The 15,334-nt window shown below is 41.6% G+C and overlaps 1 protein-coding gene across 1 annotated transcript in view; it reads left to right on the top strand.

Moving 5' to 3' along the window:
- LOC113258763 (serine/threonine-protein phosphatase 4 regulatory subunit 1-like) overlaps window positions 1–15,334 on the top strand; it is a 79,684-nt gene that overhangs the window by 18,257 nt on the left and 46,093 nt on the right. The window contains exon 3 of the mRNA XM_026503802.4: window positions 8,986–9,118. Within this exon, the coding sequence (XP_026359587.1) occupies window positions 8,986–9,118 (133 nt within the window). The remainder of the gene's footprint in view (window positions 1–8,985; window positions 9,119–15,334) is intronic.

Below are 15,334 nucleotides of genomic sequence, written 5' to 3' on the forward strand. Positions count from 1 at the left end.
CTAAGCAGTGTTCTAGTGTGCTCAGTGACTTAATAATAATAGCCTAGCTGATCTTTTCACAGTGCTGTGCATTTCAGATGCTGTGTAACTATGTCTCACTGTCTCATCTCATTTATTCTGCACTGCGGCCGTCATCTGAGGCAGGTGTCCATTTTAGGGGGAGGGAACTGAGACTCAGAGAGGTGGGATATCTATCCAGAGTCACATACCTGGTAAGAAGCCACGTGGAATTGCAGAACCAAGTATTTTGACTCAAGACCCCGCACTCCTATTGATCGTAAGTACTATGCCTCAGACATCTTTTAAGTGAGAGATCCGGGATTCAGTTTGTGATCTTTCTCTGCTTCTTTTGTTTGTTAGTTTTTTGTGTTTTTTTGTGCGGTTTTTTGAGGCTTTTCTTTGCCATGGGTGTTCTGCGGTGTACCCAAGGGTGGATTTGTTATTAATCACTCATTCAAGGTTTGTACTTCTTCAAATTGAGTATTCATTTTTTTCCCCATTCTGGAAAATTGTTAGCCATTATCTCTTTGAATATTGCCTCTTCCTATTTTCATTAATCCCTCTTTCTGGAATTCTCACTGGCCTTATCTCAGACCTTAGAATTCCATTCTTCCTGTGCCTTAACTGCTGTCCCCATATTTTCCAGGTCCTTTTTGCTCTGTGCAGTGTTCTGGTGATTTGTCAGATCAATCTTCCAGCTCACTAACTCTCTCTTGAGCTGTATCTAAACTGCTATTTAAGCCAGCTACTGAATTTTTAATTAAATTGTCTCTATTTTTCATTTCTACGTGGTTCTTTTTCAAATGTGCCTGTTCTTCCCACTGTCATTCTTCTTTTTCTTTCATTTTGATATCTACGTTTTAAATCCTACTCATTCTATGCATAATTATTTGATAGTCTAGTTTAGATTTTTCTAGTATTTCTAATCTTGGGTGTGTAAATTCTCATTTGTTATGTCTGCTCATTTCTTGAAGGTTTGCAACCATGTATGCTTGGAATTTATCGTCAGCAGGGGATAGTTTTGTGAAATCGCATGCTTCTTGGATTGTGAAAGGCTCTTTAGAACAGCTGCTTGTGTGCTTGTGCTGGGGTGCCTGGAACTGAAGTACCTCGGGACACTGATCCTCCCAAGAGCTTTGCAGGTGGTGTAAGTTGACTCAGCGCTCATAGGTCATGTAGGCCTGTGGTTTGATTTCTCAGGATTGACTACCCTCCCCCTATTCCCACTCTAACTGTACTCCCCTTTCCTCAACGGTCTGATATTGGGGGCTTGATTTTAAGTTCACCCATATCATTTATCCCCATGTGGCTTTCCGAAACCTTAGTGCCTAGGACCTATATGTAGGTCTTAAATGTTGATCATAGGGTGTCACCTTATGCTAATTGTTCTCACCTTGATTACCCTTTTCCTTACTGACACTGAGGATGTCCTTTCTGCCTTTCCTGCCTTCTTGCATTTTTAAATATTTTATCTAAATTTCTGTTTTTGTTTTGCGTGTGTGTGTGTGTGGTGGAAAGGGGCTCCTTTCTCTTCAACTCCACCATAAGTTGTTGGAAATCACAGTAACTGGGGTTTGAATGTAGTTGTCAAAGCCCATGCTCCTATGGTAATCTATACTGGGTTAAGGTAGTAAAAATGGGGATGGGAAAAGGGGACTGGTGTTAGAATAGAAATCAGGATGTCAGTTTATTACATCCTAGAATGAGATGAATATTTGCCTAGAAGGCTAAGGTGTTCAGGTTGATTGATCAGCACTTCCCCACTGGACAGAGTCTAGAGTAAGAACTTGACAGTGCTTTATTAACACCATTCAGGGGCAAATAGCACCACACTGACAAATATGAATAGCTTGGCAATTTTAAGATACATTCCTGCATGCCTTTAAAATGAATTGAAGGTTTACCTGAAGACCACACACAACTCCCCGTGGTCTCATAAGTACTGTGCATTCTCTGGATCTGAATCGGAGTTCTCAAGGAGATTAAGATCTCAGGCTCACTTCATAAATACAGAATCAGAGCAAAGGAAGTTAGATACTCCTAAGAATTCTTTTAATCACAGTGGTGCCAGTAACTTGCCAGGTAGTTTCATTCTAGTCTTTGTAAAGCGGGCTTGGGAAGAATAGAAGAATGGCCAGCCTTCTGCTCATCCTTCCTCCCTCCCTCCCTCCCTCCTTCCTTTTTTCTTATTCCTTTCACCTGTGCTGAAGTATAATTTATATATAATAATATTCACTGAAGGGCTATTTCTTAAAATGAGTCTCAATAAGTATGTTCTCTTGTGCGACCACAACCACACAGCCACAACCAGGAAATGAAACATTTCCTGCACCTACCAGAAGTCATGTCATGACCATTTGCCATCATACCTTTCCCCACCCCTGATCCCCGACAACCGCTGCTCTGCTGTATATTAGTATGTTTTGTCTTTCTAGAATTTCATGTCAGCAGAATTATGCAGAATGAAATCTTACGTGTCTGGCTTCTTTGAGTTGATATAATGCTCTTGAGATGCATCTGTATTGTTGCATATTAGTAGCTCATTCCCTTTTATTATTGAGAAGTATTCCTTTGTATGGATAGACTACACTTTGTTTATCCATTTAGTTGATAGATATTTTGGTTATTTCCAGTTTTTGGCTATTAGGAATAAAGCTGCTGTGAACACACAAATACAAGTCTTAGCGTAAACACACACGTTTTCATTTCTCCTGGGTAAATGCCTAGGAGGGGGATTGCTGGCTCAGATGGTAAGTGTATATTTGTTTTTTTAAGGAGCTGCCAAACCATTTTAGGAGCTGTACCATGTTGCATTTTTTTACCAGCGACGTATGAGAGATCCAGTTGCTCCTTGCCAATACGTTTTATAGAGTCAGTTTAAGAAATTTTCTTAGCCTTCCTAGTGGGTGGGTAGTATTATCTCACCGTGGTTTTAATTGACATTTCCCTGATTACTAATGATGACTAATGATGTTGAACATCTTTTCCTTAGCTGTCTTGAACATCTTGCTTAGCTGTCATTTGTGTACCTTCTGTGATGGCATGTCTGTTCAAGTTTTTTTATTTTAACGATTGAGCTCTAAGAGTTCTTTATATACTCTGGATACAGATCCTTTATCAGATATATTTTACAAATATTTTCTTCCCAGTCTATGGCTTGGTGTTCCATTTCCTTTTTTTTTTTTTTTAAAGATTTTATTTTTAAGCAATCTCTACACCCAACATGGGGCTTGAACCCACAACCCCGAGAACAAGAGCCACACGCTCTACCCACTGAGCCAGACAGGAGCCCCAATTGGTGTTCTATTTCCTACCAACGTCTTTCAAGGAGCAAAAGTTCTCAATTTTGATCAAGTTGAATTCATGAGTATTTCTTTCTGTGGCACATGCTTTTTGTACCCCTTTAAGAAATCTTTGCCTAACTAAAGAACACAAAGATTTTTCTTCTAGAAGTTTTATCGTTTTATGGTTTTTATGTCCATTATCTATTTTGAGTTAATTAAGGACAAAGGACATTTCCCCTCACCTGTGTATTCAGTTATTCTAGCCCTGTTTGCTGAATTAAATTACCTTGGCACCCTTGCGAAAAATGTATTGGACTTAGATTTGTGGATCTATTTAAATATTTATTTATTTATTTATTTATTTATTTACTTGAGGCATGGGGGGGATGAGGAGTAGAGGGGAAAGGAGATGGGGGGAAGGAATCTCAGGCAGACTCCGTGCTGAGCTCAGAGCCCGGCTTGGGACTTGATCTCACGACCCTGAGATCAAGAGCCAGATGCTCAACTGACTCAGCCACCCAGGCGCCCTAGTAGTCAGGCATTTTTAAAAGAGATTTTATAAAATGAGAAAAAAGTCGTTGTTTTTCTGACCCACACATATACCACTCCTGAGCCTCTTCTTTTATTTGAGAAGCTTCAGATTTCCATGTGGTGTCATTTTCTCCTGTTTGAGGAACTTCCTTTCACGTTTCTCATAGTACATGTGTGCTGGCAGTGAATTCTTTCTGCTTCTGTTTATTTGAAAAGTCTGTATTTCCCCTTACAATTTGAAAAAGATTTCTTTGAGTAAAGAATTCTGATTAGTATTTTTTCTTTCAGCACTCTGAAGATATCATCTTCTCCTTCTTTAATGATTTTTGACATGAAGTCTATTGTTAATCTCTCTCTCTTTTTTTTAAAGATTTTATTTATTTATTTGGCAGAGTGAGAGACAGCCAGCGAGAGAGGGAACACAAGCAGGGGGAGTGGGAGAGGGAGAAGCAGGCTGCCAGCGGAGGAGCCTGATGCGGGGCTTGATCCCAGAACTCCGGGATCACGCCCTGAGCTGAAGGCAGACGCTTAACGACTGAGCCACCCAGGCGCCCCATCTTTTTTTAATGTAATGTGTATTTTTTTTTCCTGACCGCTTTTTAAGATTTTTTTCTTGATCACTGATTTTTGTGCTTCAATGTGATATTTCGTTATGTATATTCTGCTTGGGGTTTGTTGAGTTTCTTGAATCTGTAGGCTTACAGTTTATGTCAATTAAAAAATTTTCAGCTGTTCTTCTAAAATTTTTAATGTTTTCTCTATCTCTCTTTTTTCCCCGTCTTCTTTTCTTCTGGGACTCCAGTTCTATATATGTTATAGTGCTTGATAATGTCTCCAAATAACTGGCGCTGTTCTTTTTTATTTTCCCTATTTTTTTTTCTCTTTGTGCTTCGTTTTGGATAGTTTCTATTGTTGTATCTTCAAGTTCTCTGATTTTTTCCAGTTCTCTAATCTGTTCATTTCTTCTAGTTTATGCTTTGACTCAGTTATTGTGTCTTTCATTTCTTGAATTTACGTTTGGGTTTTTTTTTTTTTTTTTGTATGTATAGTTCCATTTCTCTCATTAATATCTCCATGTATTTCTGGAATATATGGAGCATTCTTTTTCTCTTTTTATTAGAGAAAGCGTGCACCATGTGTGTGCATGCTTGCACGAGTGTGGGTGGGGACGGGCAGAGGGACAGGGAGAGAAAGAATCTCAGGCGGACTTCGTTCTGAGCATGGAGCCGAGTGTGGGGTTCGATCTCCCCACCCTGAGATCGTGACCTGAGCCGAAACCAGGACTCAGACGCTTAACTGACTGAGCCACCCAGGTACCCCTTAATTGCTATTTCAAGTTAATTTTCTATTCTATCATCTCTGACATTTTGGGGACTTTCTCAGTTTATTCATTTTTCCTGATTATGGTCATATTATTTGGCTTCTTTTCACGCGTTGTAATATTTGATAGTATGCCAGACATTAAGAATTTGGGGGCGTTAGTTGTTGGATTTCACAGCACAAATTGTATACATCCGCTAATGTTGGGTTTTGTTATGGTATGTCATTATCTTTTCTGGGTTGGGCTGGATTCTAGTGAGGCTTGGCGTAAGCTCCATCAGGGCAGGTCTGGAGCAGGCTTTAGTCTAGACTAATTTAGCCACTACTACACCAGTGCCACGTGTCCTAGGGTGGGAACAGAATGCTGCTGCATGCATGTGAGTGCGGGGAAGGACCTGTGGGCTCCTTTCTTGTGGTTCCTCCCCAGTCTTGCTAGTATTCTCTCACGTGTGCGCTGATCAGTTCCAGGTGGAAGCTTCTGGCGGCCCCTATGTTGGCCTCTGCCGCGCCCTTCCTTGCAGTCTTCCTTCTCTGGAACTCTGGAAGCTCTCTGGGCGGTCAGAGGCGGCCGTCTCACGGTGCCGTGTTCGTGTCCCTTCTCTGAGGGCCCTCGTCCGTGCTGCCTGTTGCCTAGTGCCTGAAAACTGCTGTTTCGTCGATGGTTTTCTGGTCTGATGTGTAAAATGTGAGGGTCTTTTACCATCTCGGCTGGAAACGGAAGTCTCTCACCTTCCTTCGGTTGCCTCTGAGACCATAACCCTTCCCTTTGACTTTGGTGTTCGAGTCCTTCAGCCTTCATCTTCGTAGACTTGCCTGCACATCTCTTGAAAGAACACTGGACTTGAACGCCGAGCATTTGGGTGCTAAGGATCCTAGTTCTGCTGCTGCTTTGGGGGCACATCTATTTAGGGGTCCACAAACTGAGGGCATTTATCAAGGCCGGTTCTAAGGCTCCTTCTGTGTGATTCTGTGTAATGGCAGTTATTTTCTTTGATATTTGTTTTCATTCACGTTTCTTTTAGTGGCGTCTTTCCATTTTGCTGCTTTTTATGGGGCATCTGCTACTTGTCAGATACTACACGGGGCGCTGGCGTTGTAGCGCCTCCACGGAGCCACTGGGAGACAAGCGTGAAACGGTTACAAAACCCAGTGCCACTGCTTTTGTTAGTGAGAGTGTTAGGACCGAAGAGCCCACAGCTCCGGGAGAGGCTGTAACTGGAGAGTGGCCTTTGCCCTGGGGTCAGGGGAGGGGTACCTAAGCTGGGACGGGGGTGGGGCGGGGGGGGGGAGACGTGAGAGTGTCCCAGGCAGTGGGAAGGACATGTAGAAAATCATGGAGATGAAGGATTTTGGTGCATTTGAAGAACTAAGGAAAGGTCCCCAAGTCTGAAGCTCCGACGGGGAGGTGGGAGGGTTTCTTTGAAAATTAAAATGTAGGTTTCCTCTGGCAGTACAGCACAGTGCAATGTTTAGAGTCCGACTGTTTGAGTTCAGATTCTGACTCGCTCTTCTCTAGCCGTGTGGCCTTTGGCAGCTTTCTTGGCGTCTCTCAGCTTCAGCTCTCTTACCAGAAACATGGGGCTAATGTGGTTGTTGTGTCAGAATTTAATGAACCACTGCTAGACACGAAGCTTTGAGCACAGTTCCTGGAAATAACGAACAGTAGTTATTACCCAGTATTGTGTGGTTTATGGATTTTATTTCCACGTATATAGTTAGTATAACGTTATACAGTTAGCATAGTGGAATCATTAATATTCCCTAATAAGAGTTATTCTTTTGTGGAACTAATTACAAAGTGCTTTAGTTCTCTGACAGGTTTTTCGAAGAGTGCCTGCATATTTTTTGTTACTTTGAAACAGTAGTTCTTAACCCACAAAGTACACAGGTGGACCTCAGAGGATCTTTGAAACCCCTGATTCTTTTTTTTTAAAGAGGGGGTGGGAGGGGCAGAGGGAGAGGGAGAGTCTTAAGCAGGCACCACGCTCAGCACCGAGCCCAACGCAGGGCTTGATCTCACCACCCTGAGATCATGACCTGAGCCAAAATCAAGAATTGGACGCTTAACCGACGGAGCCACCCAGATGCCCCGAAACCCCAGATTCTTTATGAAAATTTTGAGTATGCATATCTGTGGCCGCCATCAGGTTCCAAAAGTATCTGTGGTCCCAAAAGTTTACCAAACTCTGCTTTATATATTTATTTTTAAAGATTGTATTTATTTATTTGAGAGAGAAGGCGGAGAGAGAAAGAGAGCACGAGTAAGGGGGAGGGACAAGCAGACTCCCGGCTGAGCGGGGAACCCCATGTGGAGCTCAGTCCCAGGACCCTAAGATCATGACCTGAGCCAAAGGCAGATGCTTCACCGACTGAGCCACCCAGGTGCCCTGCAAACTCTGTTTTAACTTGATATTTTAAAGTCCACTGCAGGCGAGGTCCACAGTGCTTTGTAAATATCTGTGGGATGGAGGCTGCGTGTTCCTTCTGGGCCCTGAAATGCACTGAAAATAGCTCATACAAAGTGACTGTGGTTGGTGGGGCTTGACTGTGACTCAGTGGGGACCCATTCCTCCCTGGCAAGGATCCTGCAAGAAATAATGTATTTGATTGCATCACACATATATTTTCTACAAATGTATACTTCTTTATTAAAATTCTCTGGGTAACTGTTATACAGTGTAAATTTTTAATAAGCTCTAATTACTAGCATAGAAGAATTTGTGGAGAAAAAATGAGGTTAGTGTTTCAAAGTAAATACCTAGGCACAAACATGTCATTTCTTATTTTAAACTCTTATCAGTTACTGCCTAAATTAACTGTTTTTTTTCTCTGCCAGGTAGGAATCCTCTGCTTTTTTGCATTAGTAATGCTTTTGCCCAGCTATTACGGTGCAAGCGATAGTAGGGAAGCCTTTATGCCTCTGAAGCGAGAGTGGGTAAAGGGTGGTGGCCATGGTGAAGTTGGCCAGATTATGAGGGGCTAGATCCTGCAGGTCTTGACATGCCCAGACTCCTTTGTTTCAACATCCTGATGGGGCATTTTATATCATCCCTGATTGAAAACATGGAAGTGTAGACAGGTTAAATCACTTACTGTGGTCACACAGCTAGTAAGTTGTGTTTGGGGGATCCATCTTATTCCAGGGATGCTTGGCTCCAGTGCCCATGAGCTCAGCCATGCCACTGCACTGCATTGGAGGGAGGGTCTGCCTGCTCTCAGTTTGGGGTGCGGGGAAGAGCAGGCTTCAGGGGGAGGAGTCAGTATGACCACAGACTCATTTTTGGCCAGAGTGAGGGGCTGGAGGAAGCTGTTGGACATTCGTGTCGGAGGGGCCTGGTTGGGTGTTATTGCCGTGTGGTTTGATGGGAATCAGTGTCACGTGGTGCATGAAGCTGTATGACAAGCATGTTTAGGACAAGACTAAACTGGGATGGACTTTCTAGCATATTCTTGATTTTGAGGTCAAACTCCTGTTTTTCTTTTGACCATCTTACACCTGTTTGCATAGCACTCCATGGATGTTGCTCATAGAGGTCAGCTAGCTGCTTTGTTCACTTGCTTCTGACTTCCCCAGCAGAGGGGAGGTTCCCATCTATGTTGGTTGGAGGTGACCCACATCAGACTGATGGCACTGAAAGAAGGGCACTTAGCTTTTTTTTTTATGCCTCTGGCCTTGACACCCTTCACTTGGATTCTAAACCTACCCTCTTCATTTTAGATGAGTTGTCAAGTTTGGAGACCCAGAGGCTCCCACTGGAAAGGGCCATGAGGGTAGAAGGTGTGCTGTGAGGGCATGCCTTTGTTCAAGTGTGACCTGATGAATGCAGTTTTGTCCCCTCTTCTCCTTTAGATGGATTTGAAGATTACGGCCCAGATCGTGACAGCATGAGGGTGACGGCCTTTCTGGACATCTCAAGCCAGGAAAACCTGCCTCCACTCGCTCGCCTGGAAAAGTATGCTTTCAGTGAGAACATCTTCAACCGGTGAGCTCCCCGGCTCTTCCCACACTCACAGCCCTCTGCTGGGTCTGGTTTAAGCCGACAGGGGTTGCCACTTCTCTGTGACAGCTTTGAGGACTGTTGTGGGTGAGGTGGACAGCAGGCTGTCTCTAGGTGGCTGGGATTCTGCCTGAAGGGCACCCTTGGATTAGGTTTTCCCATTAGTCTTGTTACTGTTGTACTGGTCACCTGGTGAGCCAGGGATCAAATGCTGATGAAAGTTACTGGGGTTTAAATAATTAGGATTGCTAACTGGGTTTCTTTCACACGTGCTGTCCTCAGAAAAGGAAAATACGTCGCATAATTGACAAGTATCAGTTGGAGCATTGCTCACTTGTTTTGCTTCTCGACTGCCTTGTGCTCTGGGGACTTCGGTGCAGTTGCCCTGCTGTGTTGTGTTGTCACTCCTCATGGGGCTGGCAGGATTCTACTCCAGCCTCAGACCATGCCTCTTCAACGGATGACCTTGACTCTTACTTCATGAAGAAAGCAGAAACTAAGCCATCTCTTTCAACTGATAGCTCACCCCAACCTGAATCTGAGGGCATTCTTCCCTCTATCGTAGAGGGGGAGGTAGCTCTCTTCTGGTCTCCCTTCCTCCATCAGATGTGCTTTCTGACTTCTGCCTCTTTCTTCTTGCCTGTGACGCACTCCCTTTCCTTCCACGCACAAGCCCTGGTGTGTTTCTTGTTCTGACCAGTCCTCTGGACTTCCCCACCTGCAGCCTTCCCTCACATCTTTCCTTAAGGACACTGTTCTGTGAAGCCTGGATGATACTTGCTGAGTCTCTGTTAAATATCTATTTAATATCTATATCTGTTAAATTGTAGAAGGCTCACAGCAATTGCTGCTGAGTGAGTCCAATTATTATCCCAGTTTTACAGATAGGGAAATGATGGTACTCTGAATGATGTCTTTTGATGAGCAGGTCTTAATTTAAATGTAGTTCACGATTTCTCAACTTTTTCTTTTATGCTTCGTGCTTTCTTTTCATGTATAAGGAACATTCTCCTCCCCTAAGACCATCACGATATTTCCTTATAGGGGCGCCTGGCGGGGCTCAGTCAGGCAAGCGCCCAACTCTTGATCTCAGCCCAGGTCTTGATCTCAGGGTCCTGAGTTCAAGCCCCGCATTGGGCTCCATGCTGGGCGTGGTGTCTACTTTAAAAAAAAAAAAAAGCTACTTCCTTATATTGTTTTCTTGAAGTTTTATTGTTTTACTTTTCACATTTGGATCTACAGTCCACGTGGAATTGCTTTCTTTGTGTATGATGTGAGGTAGGGGTCAAGTTTCATGTCCTTCCATGTGGTATGCACTTGACCCAGTGCCATTTACTGAAAAATACCACCTTTGATCTATGCTCTGCTTTGCCACGTTTGTCTTAGATCAAGTGTCCATATCTGGACATCCTAGTCTGCTTCTTTGGTCTTTTTATCTGTCGTTGTGCCCAGACTATGCTGTCTTCATTACTGCAACTTTATCATCAAAATCTTGATATTGGGTACAGTAAGTCCTCCCACTTTGTTCTTTTTCAAGATTGTCTTGGCTGTTCTTGATTCTGAATCTCCAAATGCATTTTAGTACCAGTGCATCAATTTCTGGAAAAAAAAAACCTCTTGGGATTTTCATTGGAATTGCATTGCATCTAGAAATCAATTTGTAAAGTATTGACACCTTTATAGTATTTAGTTTTCTCATCCTTCCATTTTTTATAGATTTTTCTTCAATTTCTTTGTGTTTGTATGTGTGTTCTGTTGTAGAGATCTTCTGTACCTTTTTCGATTTAGTTCTAGGTATTTGATCTTCTGCATGAATGTGAATGAGATCATTTCTTAAAATTTAAATTCTAGGGATGCCTGGGTGGCTCAGTCGGTTAAGTGTCTGCCTTTGGCTCAGGTCATGATCCAGGGGTCCTGGGGTCGAGTCCCACATCAGGTTCCTTGCTCAGCAGGGATCTCTTTCTCCCTCTGCCTGCTCCTCCCCTTGCTTGTGCACTTTCTCTCTCTCTCTCTGACAAATAAATAAAATCTTAAAAAAAAATTAAATTCTGATTGCTGCTATGAAAATGGAATTGATTTTTATATTTTGATTTTGTCTCCATTGATTATGCTAAGTTCACTTATTCATTTTAATAACTTCCCCAGGGGTTCTTCGGGTTTTCTGCATACTGCACAATGTTGTGTGTGAAATTTGGTAGTTTGATTTCTTCTTTTCCTATCTTGTTTTGTATTTTTAGTAGCTACATCGTATCAGCTTAGGAAAATTTATATTTCTAATTTGTTAAGAGATTATTTTTACACTCTTTCTTAATTAAAAAAGTTTTTAATTTTTTTTAAGATTTCATTTATTGGAGAGAGAGAGAGCGAGTGCACAGGAAGGGGGGAGCAGAGGGACAAGCAGCCAGATGTGGGGCTTGATCCCAGGACCTGAGATCATGACCTTAGTTGAAGGCAAATGCTTAACCGACTGAGCCACCCAGGTGCCCCTTAATTTAAAAAAACTAAAAAAAAATTTTAAGTAATCTGTATGCCCGATGTGGGGCTCGAACTCACAACCCCAAGATCCAGGGTCTCATACTCTACCAACTGAGCCAGCCAGGGGCCCCTATTTTTTTAAACTTTTAAAAATAACTTCACACTTAAAGAAAAGTTTCAAGAATAGTAGAAAGAATTCCTGTCTATTTTTTACTCACATTCATCCGCTGTCAATGATTTGCCGTGTTCGAGTTAACATTCACTCTCTATTTTCACATTTTTTTCTGAGCCATTTGAGAGTAAGTGTAGCCGTCACGTTGCTTTCTCTGTGGTGACTGCCATGTGCATTTGTCTAACGGGGACATTTGCCATTCACTCATAGAATCACAGTACAGTGACCACAGTCAGGAAATTTAACTTTGATACAATACCGTTATCTGATATCTAGATTTTTTAAAAAAGATTTTATTTATTCCATTTGAGAGAGCGAGCAGGAGAGTATGTGAGCGGGGGAAGGGGCAGAGGGAGAGGGAGAGAATCCCAAGCAGACCGTGCACTGAGCGCAGAGCCCAATGCGGGGCTCGATCCCAGGACCCTGAGATTATGACCTGTGCTGAAACCAAGAGTCAGATGCTTAACCGACTGAGTCACCCAGGTGCCCCTCTAATATTTAGGTTTTTTTTTTTTTAATGATTTTTTATTATATTATGTTAGTTAATATTTAGGTTTTAATCAAATTGTCCAGTGGTTCCAAGAGGGTCCTTTAAATCAGGGTTTTTTTCTGTTTGGTTGGTTTTTAGGTCCAGAATCCAACCCAGCATCATGGGCTGCATTTGATCATCATGTTTCTTTAGGCTCATTTAATCTCTAACGGTTTCTTAGCCTTTCTTTGCCTCTCACGATACTCTTGACAGTTTTGAAGAGTACAGGTGAATTATTGTATAGAAGAAAGTCACTAAGAGTTTTTACAAATCCTCAATGAGGTCTGAATTTTATATAATGCTTCTTTTACATCTGTTGAGATTATTAGATGCCTTTTCTCCTTTAATCTCTATTTTTTCATCTTTCTTTAAAACCTCTTTTATTGTAAAATATGCCCCATAGAGATAATTGGATGTGAAGCGTAAGGAGTTTTTATGAAGCACGTGCCCACGTGGCCGTTACTGAGGTCACCCTGGATGTGTGCCCTCCCTGCCATGTGGTGACCGCCTTTGGATGGTTATGTTCATCACATCCTGAATCTTGTTTCTGGTCTTAGCACCTAAGTATCTACTTGCAAACAGAATAAGTTAATTTTGTTGTTTCTGAACTTGAAATACGTGAAATCATATAGGGTATGTTACTTTGTGGTTCTGCATATAGTTTTGAGTTTGTTCATTTTGTAACAGTGTCCTGTTGTTTGAGTATGCTGACATTTTATCTGTTGTTGGAGTAGTTCACGTTTTCTCACTCTCATGACAAACTGTGCTGTGAACAATCTAGTGTACGCATCCGGGTGCACATCAGCACACATCTCTGCAGGGCTACAGCCAGGCGAGAACTCCTGTGTGATCAGACATGCTTGTCTTCTACTTTAGGAAATAGTGCCAGCTTCCAAAGTGATTGCATCCATGTGCTCTCCCACCTTTGCCCTACATTTTATCTGCCACTTGGTATTGTCAGATTCTAAGACACTAGCCAATCTGGCAGCGTGCTAGTGTATATAATGGTATCGCTTTGTGATTTTAGTTTACATCTTACTTATTTATGAGTTCGAACACCTTCTCATATGTTTGTTGGGCATCTGTATTTCTTTTCTGTGAAGTGCCCGTTTAAATCTTTCTTTGGTGGGTAGTGGGAAGGTGGATCGTCTCTCTTTTTATTGTTGAGTTGCAGAAAATCTTTGTAAATTCTTGATTTCTAACCCTGGTCAGGTACGTGCAGCAAACATCTTCCCCCTCATCCTGTGGCTTGTGTTCCAGGTCTCTTTACAGTGTTCTTTGGGTGACCAGAAGTTGTTCATTTTGATGTAAATTTATCAACATTTTCCTTTATCCTTAGTGCATTTTGGAGCTTCTTTAAAATGTCTTCCTCTACCCCAGGATCGTAAATATACTGTTTTATATTGCCTTAAAAGCTTTATCTTTTTTTTTTTTTTCTTTCATATTTAGGTCTACAATCCATCTGAAGGTAATTTCTGTTCATTGTGTGAAAGAGGGGTCCGGCTTCATTTTCTCAATTGTCACAATACCTCTTATCAAAACTACGTCCCTTCCCCATTGCTCTGGGGTGTCACCTCTGTTCTGATCCAGTTTATAGTAGTCTTTGTCTGGATTATCTCTTCTTCCAGTAGCGTGCTTGTCTCCCCTCAGCCAGTACCACGCTGTCTTGATTACTGTAGATTTGTAGTAGTCTTGATAATGGAGTGAGCAAGATTTGCCACTTTGTTTCTCTTCTTTGACATGATTTATTATTCTTGGTCCTTGGTATTTTCATATAAATTTCAAAATCTCATCAGATTCTAATAAAACAAAATAAAACATCTGTTCGAATTTTTTTAAGTCTTTTTTTTTTTTAAGGATTTTTATTTATTTATTTGAGAGAGAGCAAGCACAAGTGGAGGGCAGAGGCCTAGGGAGAAGCAAGCTCCCTAGTGAGCAGGGAGCCCGATGAGGGGCTCCATCCCAGGACCTTGGGATCATGACCTGAGCTGAAGGCAAACAGTTAACCTACTGAGCCACCCAGGCACCCCCACCTATTAGGATTTTGCTTGGGTTTGCATTGAATGAATAGGTTGGTTTGGAGAATATTGCCCTTACAATATTTAGACTTCCAATCCATAAACATGGTATATCTTTCTATTTATGTAGGTTTTCTTTAATGTCCCAGTAAAATTTGTTCATTTTCTCTGTAGAAGTTTTATGCTTTGTTGCTGGTGTATTTAAAAGGAAATCCAAAACATACCATTTTATCCAGTGAAAGACTTAAATCTAACTGCAGGATCATTACCACACTCAACCCAATTAATAATAATGCCTTCCAGTCTACCCGTCTATGTTAAATTTTCTCTGACTGTCTCAGAAATGCCTTTTTATGGTTGATTTGTTTGAATCATGATCTAAATAAGGTCCACACATTTCATTAGGTAGATGTGTCTCTTAAGTCTTTTTTTGTTTATAGTTTTTTTTCCTTTTGATCTTAAATCTCTTTTATTATCTAATTGATTCTCTCTCATCTTCTGTCTACATCATCTATTTGTTGAAGGCGTCATTAGTCTTGTAGAATTTCCCACATTCTGGATTTGGTGGTCATTATTCTCATGGTGTAATTTAACATAATCCTTTGTTCTTTGTATTTTCTGTAAACCGAAAATTACACTTGGAGACTCGATTAGATTCTACTTCAATTTTTTGTTTTAAACAATACTTCCTGTGTTGTTTTGTGTACTTCTCATTACAAAACACCGGGAAACAATGTCTGGTGTCCCACTTCTGGAGATGTTCATATTGAGCAGTGGGCGCGGGTGTTGAATTCTTTCATTATAAAACTTCCCACCAGCCTTTCTTCTCGTGACTTTAGTGGTCACAAATCATTATTGCTTAGATCTGTTATCTCATTATGTGGGAAGATGGCAATTTTCTTTTTATTGTCTGTGAAATCTGTAGTATGGCCCCATTTTCCATTCTGTTATTGGTTATTGGTGCCTTTTCTTTTGTTTCCCTGGATAATTCTTACCAGAGGATTATC

Source organism: Ursus arctos, unplaced genomic scaffold (assembly GCF_023065955.2).
Source record: "Ursus arctos isolate Adak ecotype North America unplaced genomic scaffold, UrsArc2.0 scaffold_16, whole genome shotgun sequence".
In the NCBI taxonomy this organism is placed as follows: Eukaryota; Metazoa; Chordata; class Mammalia; order Carnivora; family Ursidae; genus Ursus; species Ursus arctos.